Source organism: Electrona antarctica (assembly GCF_951216825.1).
Source record: "Electrona antarctica genome assembly, chromosome: 4".
In the NCBI taxonomy this organism is placed as follows: domain Eukaryota; kingdom Metazoa; phylum Chordata; class Actinopteri; order Myctophiformes; family Myctophidae; genus Electrona; species Electrona antarctica.
The window spans coordinates 235,001-246,680 of NC_136809.1; the positions used below are offsets into that span (position 1 = coordinate 235,001).

The following is an 11,680-nucleotide window of genomic DNA, read 5'->3' on the forward strand; positions in this document are numbered from 1 at the left end:
CTATCAGAGCCGCTGCTGCCACTCTGACTATCAGAGCCGCTGCTGCCACTCTGACTATCAGAGCCGCTGCTGCCACTCTGACTATCAGAGCCGCTGCTGCCACTCTGACTATCAGAGCCGCTGCTGCCACTCTGACTATCAGAGCCGCTGCTGCCACTCTGACTATCAGAGCCGCTGCTGCCACTCTGACTATCAGAGCCGCTGCTGCCACTCTGACTATCAGAGCCGGTTTAATCACTTCAGCTTAAAGTAACATGAAAACACTGACTATCTGGTTATTAACACCCCGAACGCCTGAACGCCCCGAACGTGGGGAGCACATTGAGCGACGGACCGGATGTTATCCCGGATGTAGCACATTGAGCGACGGACCGGATGTTATCCCGGATGTAGCACATTGAGCGACGGACCGGATGTTATCCCGGATGTAGCACATTGAGCGACGGACCGGATGTTATCCCGGATGTAGCACATTGAGCGACGGACCGGATGTTATCCCGGATGTAGCACATTGAGCGACGGACCGGATGTTATCCCGGATGTAGGTGAAGTAGCTAAATGTAGCCAAAACACCCCAGAGGCGATCGACAACAACGGGAGGTATGACTAATATTTATTGTACCACGACTAGCGACGGGACCGCGGTGGGCCGTCTAACACATAATCTTTTCTTAGAATTGGACGGACTGATTTAGATCAAGAGTTATTCACGTTTTAAGATTTTCGATCTCGTCGGCTAAACAGGGGCGGGGGACATTTTGGATGACGTCGAACCGGAAAATAACATTGAGTGTTGCGCAACAGACGCTCCCAGCCTGTGGAGCGATGCGATCGGTTTTGATATCAATAATGTCCTTTTGATCAATCTTCGTCCTGAGCGCTGGGCGTTACTAATTGAAAGGGCGGAGAACTCCGTCCTGTGCGCTCAGGGTGTGAGCATGTAAACACTGACTATCAGAGCCCAGGTTGTTGTCTCCACCAGGCCGAAGGCAAGAGTATGTTTGTTGTCACTGGCTGATACCGACAACAAGCCACTCCCACACCGGCTTGTTACTGGCTGATACCGACAACAAGCCACTCCCACACCGGCTTGTTACTGGCTGATACCGACAACAAGCCACCCCTACTGAAAAGTATCACTTCTCTATCATGTTGTAAAACGCTGCCCCGTCTGGTGGTTCCAGGGATAGCAGAGCGGTGCATCACTGTGAAGTATCACTTCTCTATCATGTTGTAAAACACTGCCCCCATGTGGTGGTTCCAGGGATAGCAGAATGGTTATCTATCATGTTGTAAAACACTGCCCCCATGTGGTGGTTCCAGGGATAGCAGAATTTTTCTCTATCATGTTGTAAAACACTGCCCCCATGTGGTGGTTCCAGGGATAGCAGAGCGGTGCACCACTGTGAAGTATCACTTCTCTATCATGTTGTAAAACGCTAGCCTGGCTAATAAGCCAGACTAATATCACACAACACTGTCGCGGTATATTAGTCTGGGCTGGCTCCACTTGGATTTCATTTCCCGGGGGGCGGGTTCAAACATTTTCTCTTTGACGCAATTGGTCAGAGCTACTGTCAGTCAAAAGTCTCAAGCATTGAACGTCACTGTACCAAAGCCCGCCCATATTGCATACCGTGTCCCGATTGGTCCGACCTGTTCTCGGTTGTAGGAAAGAGGCGTGCTACTGAGCCTCGCCAGACCGTAATCCGCTGGTAGGCAATTTTTTTTTGCCAACGGCTGATTCGGTCTGGTTTATTAACCAGGCTAGTAAAACGCTGCCCCCATGTGGTGGTTTCAGGGATAGCAGAGCGGTGCATCACTGTGAAGTATCACTTCTCTATCATGTTGTAAAACACTGCCTCCATGTGGTGGTTCCAGGGATAGCAGAATGTTTCTCTATCATGTTGTAAAACGCTGCCCCCATGTGGTGGTTCCAGGGATAGCAGAGCGGTGCACCACTGTGAAGTATCACTTCTCTATCATGTTGTAAAACACTGCCTCCATGTGGTGGTTCCAGGGATAGCAGAATGTTTCTCTATCATGTTATAAAACACTGCCCCCATGTGGTGGTTTCAGGGATAGCAGAGCGGTGCACCACTGTGAAGTATCACTTCTCTCAGCCCATCCGGCTCCGAAACATCCCGTTGAACCTGACCAGGAGCATCCAGCAGGACGAGTGGCACCTGCTGCGTAAGTATCTACAACTGTCTACACCTTACCTCTATACCTGACCCTAACCTCTATACCTGACCCTGACCCCTACAAACCTGACTCTTAACCTGACCAGGAGCATCCAGCAGGACGAGTGGCACCTGCTGCGTAAGTATCTACACCTGTCTACACCTTACCTCTACACCTGACCTCTATACCTGACCCTAACCTCTATACCTGACCCTGACCATAACCCCTACAAACCTGACTCTTAACCTGACCAGGAGCATCCAGCAGGACGAGTGGCACCTGCTGCGTAAGTTATACCTTCTCTACATCTATATATCTCCTCTACACCTTACCTCTACACCTGACCCTAACCTCTACACCTCCTCTACACCTGAACCTGACCTCTACACCTCTCTACACCTGACCCTAACCTCTACACCTGACCCTGGCCATAGCCAACCAGCAGGACTAGTGCCACCTGGCTGCCACCTCTAATCCTAACTTGTATCTACATTATGTTCCCAGATCTGAGCAGGATCTCAGAAGTTGTTGTAATAATAACTGGTGTATGTGATGGTCCATATCTCCATGTGATGGTGCATATCTCCATGTGATGGTCCATATCTCCATGTTGATGGTCCATACTGTATCTCCATGTGATGGTCCATATCTCCATGTCATGGTCCATACTGTATCTCCATGTGATGGTCCATATCTCCATGTGATGGTCCATATCTCCATGTTGATGGTCCATATCTCCATGTGATGGTCCATATATCCATGTGATGGTCCATATCTCCATGTGATGGTCCATATCTCCATGTGATGGTCCATATCTCCATGTGATGGTCCATATCTCCATATGATGGTCCATATCTCCATGGCATGGTCCATATCTCCATGTGATGGTCCATATCTCCATGTCATGGTCCATATCTCCATGTGATGGTCCATATCTCCATATGATGGTCCATATCTCCATGGCATGGTCCATATCTCCATGTGATGGTCCATATCTCCATGTCATGGTCCATATCTCCATGTGATGGCCCATATCTCCATGTGATGGTCCATATCTCCATGTGATGGTCCATGGTCCATATCTCCATGTGATGGTCCATATCTCCATGTGATGGTCCATGGTCCATATCTCCATGTGATGGTCCATATCTCCATGTGATGGTCCATATCTCCATGTGATGGTCCATATATCCATGTGATGGTCCATATCTCCATGTGATGGTCCATGGTCCATATCTCCATGTGATGGTCCATATCTCCATGTGATGGTCCATATATCCATGTGATGGTCCATATCTCCATGTGATGGTCCATATCTCCATGTGATGGTCCATATCTCCATGTTGATGGTCCATATCTCCATGGCATGGCCCATATCTCCATGTGATGGTCCATATCTCCATGTGATGGTCCATATCTCCATGTGATGGTCCATATCTCCATGTGATGGTCCATGGTCCATATCTCCATGTTGATGGTCCATATCTCCATGGCATGGCCCATATCTCCATGTGATGGCCCACATCTCCATGTGATGGTCCATATCTCCATGTGATGGTCCATATCTCCATGTGATGGTCCATATCTCCATGTGATGGTCCATATCTCCATGTGATGGCCCATATCTCCATGTCTCTACAGATCTCAGGAGGATCACAGCAGGCTTCCTGGGCATGGCAGCAGCCGTGTTGTTGTGTGGAAGCATCGTTGCTTCCGTCGGATTCTTCTGGGAAGAAAGTTTGACTCAACACGTCTCTGGACTGCTGTTCCTCATGGCAGGTACTGCTTACTGATGACTGATTACTGATTAATTAACATGTACTGATTACTGTTTACTGATTACTGTTAATTACTAATTATTCTACCCTTCCTCCTCATCCTCTTCTCCTCCTCCTCCCTCTCCTCCTCCTCCTCCTCCTCATCTTCCTCCTCCTTCCCCTCCCTCTCCTCCTCCTCCTCCCCCCCTCTCCTCCTCCTCCACATCCCTCTCCTCCTCCCCCTCCTCCCTCCTCCCTCCTCCACCTCCCTCTCCTCCTCCTCCTCCTCCTCCTCCCTCCTCCACCTCCCTCTCCTCCTCCTCCTCCTCCTCCCCCTCCTCCCTCCTCCACCTCCCTCTCCTCCCCCACCTCCCTCTCCTCCTCCTCCTTCTCCTCTCCTCCTCCTCCTCCTCCTCCTACACCTCGCTCTCCTCCTTCTCCTCCACCCCCCTCTCCTCCTCCCCCTCCTCCCTCCTCCTCCTCCACCCCTTCCTCCACCCTCCTCCTCGTCCACCCCCCTCTCATCCTCCCCCTCCTCCCTCCTCCACCTCCCTCTCCTCTCCCACCTCCCTCTCCTCCTCCTCCTCCCCCCTCCTCCTCCACCCCCCTCTCATCCTCCCCTTCCTCCACCTCCACCCCCCTCTCCTCCACCCCCCTCTCCTCCTCCCCCACCTCCCTCTCCTCCTCCTCCCCCTCCTCCCCCTCCTCCCTCCTTCTCCTCCACCCCTTCCTCCTCCTCCTCCACCCCCCTCTCATCCTCCCCCTCCTCCCTCCTCCACCTCCCTCTCCTCCTCCACCTCCTCCTCCACCTCCCTCTCCTCCCCTCCTCTTCTTCTTCTCCTCCTCCTTCCTCCTCCACCTCCTCCCCCCCCCCCCCCCCCCCCCTCAGGGATCTTCTGCACCATCTCTCTGTGTACGTACGCTGCCAGCATGTCGTACGACCTGAGCCGCACGCCTCCGTTCATCTACGGCCTGCCGGGCGACGTGCATCACGGCTACGGATGGTCTATGTGGATGGCCTGGAGCAGCCTGGGCCTGTGTGTGGCCTCGGGCTGTCTGTGCACCGCCGGAACCTTCATGATGTCCTCCAAAAAGACCTCCAAGACCTCCCAGCGCCAGTCTTCTGTGTGAGAGAGCAGCCCGAGGCTGTGTGTGGCCTCGGGCTGTCTGTGTACAGCCTTCCCCTTCATGGTGGAGACCTCCCAGAGCTCCAAGACCTCCCAGAGCAGCCTGGGGCTGTGTGTGGCCTCAGGCTCGGGGGTGTTTCCAAACCGCAGTCCCTTTCATGATGTCCTCCAAGAAGACCTCCAAGACCTCCCAGCGCCAGTCACCCTTCGACCAGAGCCTCTGTCAGCCTCTGGTTTACAGAATCAAATCCTCCGCTATCTTTTTGTAATTATTTCCGGTCAACCAGAAACGTTATCGGGTGGAAGGCGAGCAATTTCAATTGAAAGATAATTATTTAGCATTTGCATTCTTACAGCTTCTGGTCCATTCATGAGAACGGCAGCTTCCGTAGTGACTTCTGGTTGAGCTGCTTCCTCTTCAGTAGAGACTGAAGGGCCACTTCTGGTTGTCTGTAGAGCAGCTTCCTCTTCAGTAGAGCCTTCTGGTTGTCTGTAGAGCAGCTTCCTCTTCAGTAGAGCCTGAAGGGCCTTCTGGTTGTCTGTAGAGCAGCTTCCTCTTCAGTAGAGCCTGAAGGGCCTTCTGGTTGTCTGTAGAGCAGCTTCCTCTTCAGTAGAGACTGAAGGGCCTTCTGGTTGTCAGTAGAGCAGCTTCCTCTTCAGTAGAGCCTGAAGAGCCTTCTGGTTGTCAGTAGAGCAGCTTCCTCTTCAGTAGAGCCTGAAGGGCCTTCTGGTTGTCTGTAGAGCAGCTTCCTCTTCAGTAGAGGCTGAAGGGCCTTCTGGTTGTCTGTAGAGCAGCTTCCTCTTCAGTAGAGCCTTCTGGTTGTCTGTAGAGCAGCTTCCTCTTCAGTAGAGCCTTCTGGTTGTCTGTAGAGCAGCTTCCTCTTCAGTAGAGCCTTCTGGTTGTCTGTAGAGCAGCTTCCTCTTCAGTAGAGCCTGAAGGGCCTTCTGGTTGTCAGTAGAGCAGCTTCCTCTTCAGTAGAGCCTTCTGGTTGTCAGTAGAGCAGCTTCCTCTTCAGTAGAGCCTGAAGGGCCTTCTGGTTGTCAGTAGAGCAGCTTCCTCTTCAGTAGAGCCTTCTGGTTGTCAGTAGAGCAGCTTCCTCTTCAGTAGAGCCTGAAGGGCCTTCTGGTTGCGTGCTCGCAACCAGAAGTGAGTCGTGTGCTCGTTCCCCCGCGACTCACCAGACCTGGATTCTGTTTAGCTTTTTATTTTACGCTTGCGTTGTCGCGTTGTCGCGCTCCCGTTGATCCAGACCTGGAACAGAGCTCTCGTTGATCCAGACCTGGAACAGAGCTCTCGTTGATCCAGACCTGGAACAGAGCTCTCGTTGATCCAGACCTGGAACAGAGCTCTCGTTGATCCAGACCTGGAACAGAGCTCTCGTTGATCCAGACCTGGAACAGAGCTCTCGTTGATCCAGACCTGGAACAGAGCTCTCGTTGATCCAGACCTGGAACAGAGCTCTCGTTGATCCAGACCTGGAACAGAGCTCCCGTTGATCCAGACCTGGAACAGAGCTCTCGTTGATCCAGACCTGGAACAGAGCTCCCGTTGATCCAGACCTGGAACAGAGCTCCCATTGATCCAGACCTGGAACAGAGCTCTCGTTGATCCAGACCTGGAACAGAGCTCTCGTTGATCCAGACCTGGAACAGAGCTCCCGTTGATCCAGACCTGGAACAGAGCTCCCATTGATCCAGACCTGGAACAGAGCTCTCGTTGATCCAGACCTGGAACAGAGCTCTCGTTGATCCAGACCTGGAACAGAGCTCTCGTTGATCCAGACCTGGAACAGAGCTCTCGTTGATCCAGACCTGGAACAGAGCTCCCGTTGATCCAGACCTGGAACAGAGCTCCCGTTGATCCAGACCTGGAACAGAGCTCTCGTTGATCCAGACCTGGAACAGAGCTCTCGTTGATCCAGACCTGGAACAGAGCTCTCGTTGATCCAGACCTGGAACAGAGCTCTCGTTGATCCAGACCTGGAACAGAGCTCTCGTTGATCCAGACCTGGAACAGAGCTCTGGTTGATCCAGACCTGGAACAGAGCTCTCGTTGATCCAGACCTGGAACAGAGCTCTCGTTGATCCAGACCTGGAACAGAGCTCTCGTTGATCCAGACCTGGAACAGAGCTCTCGTTGATCCAGACCTGGAACAGAGCTCTCGTTGATCCAGACCTGGAACAGAGCTCTCGTTGATCCAGACCTGGAACAGAGCTCTCGTTGATCCAGACCTGGAACAGAGCTCTCGTTGATCCAGACCTGGAACAGAGCTCTCGTTGATCCAGACCTGGAACAGAGCTCTCGTTGATCCAGACCTGGAACAGAGCTCTCGTTGATCCAGGCGACAACGTGTGCGTTCCTCTCTTCCCGTGTGCGTTCCTCTCTTCCCGTGTGCGTTCCTCTCTTCCCGTTTGAAAACCCATTTAGACCCGAGGACGATTCTACAAATGTCTCCTGAATCCTGTGGTTCTCAAACATTTTCATATCAAGGATGCCCAAAAATATCTGTAATTGGCCGCCGACCCCCATCTGAAAATATGTTGTTCCAGGGACCCCCCAGAGGCAAAGATTCGGTCTGAAAGAATATATATTCAAAGATTTGCGTGATTTTTCAAAAATAGCAGACCTAAGAGCTTGTAGATCTGCTATTTTTCAATAGCTAAAGTATAACGTAATGCTTAAAACACCAAAAGGGGTTCCCGTCCTGAATGTGTTAAACACACCCTGCTTTATCAGCCATTTAAGCATTAATGGGAGCGTAATAATAATAATAATAATAATAACAAACGCATATCTTGCTTTGTGAAAGACTGAAAACTAAATATTCATGAAAAGGTTTTATTAATCATAGCGTTTAAGAAACGGTTATATTAAAAGGTACCGTATTTAAATGGAATATAAATGGTTTGGCAGTCGGAGGAGGAGTAGAGGGAAACAGCTCCGCCTTCTGGACATTACTGAGAACTGCAGACTTTCGCCAGTTTCGCCTGTTGACCTTATGAACTCTGACCTGGTGACCTTATGAACTCTGACCTGGTGACCTTATGAACTCTGACCTGGTGAACATAGATATTAAAAAAAATAGATGCCTCATTGGCCGCTGCAGTTCGTTGGAGCCACCTCATTGGCTGCTGCAGTTCGTTGGAGCCACCTCATTGGCTGCTGCAGTTCGTTGGAGCGACCTCATTGGCCGCTGCAGTTCGTTGGAGCGACCTCATTGGCCGCTGCAGTTGGTTGGAGCGATGTGTGTTGAAGTGTGGAAGGCACCTTACGTCACGCTGCCACTCAAGTGACTACTGGCCAATCACAGCGCATCTTTTCCGGGACTTACAGACCCGAACATGCGCTCTGTGACGCAGCACGCTCATGCTCCCGCTGGGGGCGGGGCTTCACTCATGCTCCCGCTGGGGGCGGGGCTTCACTCATGCTCCCGCTGGGGCGGGGCTTCACTCATGCTCCCGCGGGGGCGGGGCTTCGCAAGGAAACTGGGGGAAGTTTTGCCCTCCCTTGACGCCCCAGAGGCGGAGAGGGAGTCTACCTTTATATGTCTATGGGAGAGAACCTTATGAACTTTGACCTGGTGACCTTATGCCCTCTGACATGGTGACCTCATGACCTCTGACCTGGTGACCTCATGACCTCTGACCTGGTGACCTCATGAACTGGTTTGTTCAGAATCATGTCGTCTCGTCTTAGCTTCACCTCTAACTCTTACCGTATCTTAACCACGGCAGCAGTGAAGCACATCTAACTCTTACCTTATCTTAACCACGGCAGCAGTGAAGCACATCTAACTCTTACCGTATCTTAACCACGGCAGCAGTGAAGCACATCTAACTCTTACCTTATATTATGGCCTGTGACCTCATAGGCTTAGGGTTTAAGGCCCGACCCTAATAATTACTATTAGTATTATTAATAAGGATTCAAATAAAATAAGAAACAGGGAGCATAGCAGAACCTCACGCTTCCCACCGCGTTTTGTAGAACTTGCAGATCTGCTACTGTTGTATGATCCAAGTAGAGCGTTAGTTTATCCAATAAATACAAACACACAAAACGTTGTAGAATACGATGGTAACACCAGGTATGGTTCATAGTTGTAGAATACGATGGTAACACCAGGTATGGTTCCTCCTGCTGGTTACGACTTGGAATAAATGGTAAATGGTGCATTTAGCACTTTTATCCAAGGCGCTTTACATAGATTGTGCATCACATTCATCCATTCACACACACACACACACACACACACACACACACACACACACACACACACACACATTCACACACCGATGGCGGTGGAAACCAAGCAAGGCACCAACCAGCACATCAGGAGCAATCAGGGGTTCAGAGTCTTGCTCAAGGACACTTCCACACTGACTCTGGGGGGAGCCCACAGGGATCGAACTGGCAACCTTACGGTTACCATCCGGCCACTCTACCGCTGAACCACCGAAACCGCATGGATATACCAAATGAACTATTCCAGGAAGAACTTGAAGAAACGTGTCGGATTCATCACGGCTTGTATTGGGTCGGCCCCCGATAAGATGATGCCCTGATGATCGCAGGGAATTATGTGTGAACCAGCTGCACCCTCTGGTGGCGGGCGGGTGGTGTTACAGCGTGACAGACAGACAGACAGACAGACAGACAAGCTAGGCATTGCATTCGCAATCACTGCATTCGCAACTACAAACCAGTGACTACAACATGACGTAAGTTACCATCCTGATGACTGCAAACCAGTGACTACAACATGACGTAAGTTACCATCCTGATGACTACAAACCAGTGACTACAACATGACGTAAGTTACCATCCTGATGACTACAAACCAGTGACTACAACATGACGTAAGTTACCATCCTGATGACTACAAACCAGTGACTACAACATGACGTAAGTTACCATCCTGAGGACTACAAACCAGTGACTACAACATGACGTAAGTTACCATCCTGATGACTACAAACCAGTGACTACAACATGACGTAAGTTACCATCCTGAGGACTACAAACCAGTGACTACAACATGACGTAAGTTACCATCCTGATGACTACAAACCAGTGACTACAACATGACGTAAGTTACCATCCTGAGGACTACAAACCAGAGACAACCATCCGCTCCCGACCGGATCATAAACCCGAATCGGTTAGCCTTCCAGGCTAAGAATAATTATGGAGATAAGATAAGATAACGATATGAAGAAGTTCTTGAGACGGCAACTCCAGCAGAAGATCTGATGAGCTCTTCAAATACAAACTATTATTCATATCAGAATGGACGTCACACACGCACACGTGCACGCACACGCACACACACAGTGTGTATACTTGTTCAGTTTTGGTGGTCTTTTGAGGTGGAGTTTAATATCAGTGGTGTGCTTAATTATGTGAGGCACACACACACACACACACACACACACACACACACACACACACACACACACACACACACACACACACACACACACACACACACACACACACACACACACACAGTATTTTACAGTCTATAAACCTATACAGTATTTTGTTCTCTAAATGATTGTAAGTAATTAATTAAAGACACTTGTGTAATAAAGTTAATCAAGTTATTTAATCACAGATAACGAAGCGTTATCTGTGATGACATCATCATTATTGATGATGACGTCATCATTATTGATGACGACGTGCATCCACTAATGAATATTCAATCTGATCTGCACAATCATTACAATCAGGGATTCACTGACCATTAACAGATCTACAAGACCGTCAGGTGGCTGACATTAATATAACAGATCTACAAGACCGTCAGGTCTCTGACATTAATATAACAGATCTACAAGACCGTCAGGTCGCTGACATTAATATAACAGATCTACAAGACCGTCAGGTCGCTGACATTAATATAACAGATCTACAAGACCGTCAGATCACTGACATTAATATAACAGATCTACAAGACCGTCAGGTCGCTGACATTAATATAACAGATCTACAAGACCGTCAGATCACTGACATTAATATAACAGATCTACAAGTTACCTGGAACATTCTGCTCTCAGTGCCATGGAGTATGAGTGGACTTAAAGGGGAAGGAATCCCTTAAAGGGGAACGGAACCCCAGGATTTGTAGTTCGTTTTACTCTCCAGATTAAAAACTACAGCAGATTAAAAACATGCAGACTGAAGTGAAGTGATGTAATCTTAACAGCTGCATAAGGGTCAAGGGTCATTAGTCATTATAGTACACAGTCTGCCATGTTTTTAATCTGCTTGATTATGAATTGAATACCCAGGACCTTAATGGAAACAAGACCACGTTATCCTTTTGGACCATACTCTGTACCGTTTAATACAATATTCAATCAATCAATCAACCAATCAATCAAGTTTTTAACCTGAAACAAACTAAAACATCCTGGGGTTTAAATTCCCCTTTAATTTAAAGGAGGTTGAAAATGGGTGAAGTGTTCCTTTAAAGGCTGACCTCTCTGATATTTGGTTATAACGTTTATGTATCTGTACAAAGTATGAATAATTATTCATTCATTAATTATTCATGGATTTATTTACTGTACAAAGTATGAATAATTATTCATTAATTAATTATT

The 11,680-nt window shown here is 49.2% G+C and overlaps 1 protein-coding gene across 1 annotated transcript in view; it reads left to right on the forward strand.

The window, feature by feature from the left end:
- Positions 1–5,072, forward strand: part of tmem178a (transmembrane protein 178a) — a gene marked incomplete at both ends in the record, with an annotated part of 12,463 nt that extends 7,391 nt beyond the window's left edge. The window contains 3 exons of the mRNA XM_079499535.1: positions 2,080–2,193; positions 3,826–3,963; positions 4,831–5,072. Of these exons, the coding sequence (XP_079355661.1) occupies positions 2,080–2,193; positions 3,826–3,963; positions 4,831–5,072 (494 nt within the window). The remainder of the gene's footprint in view (positions 1–2,079; positions 2,194–3,825; positions 3,964–4,830) is intronic.
- Positions 5,073–11,680: the final 6,608 nt, after the last annotated feature.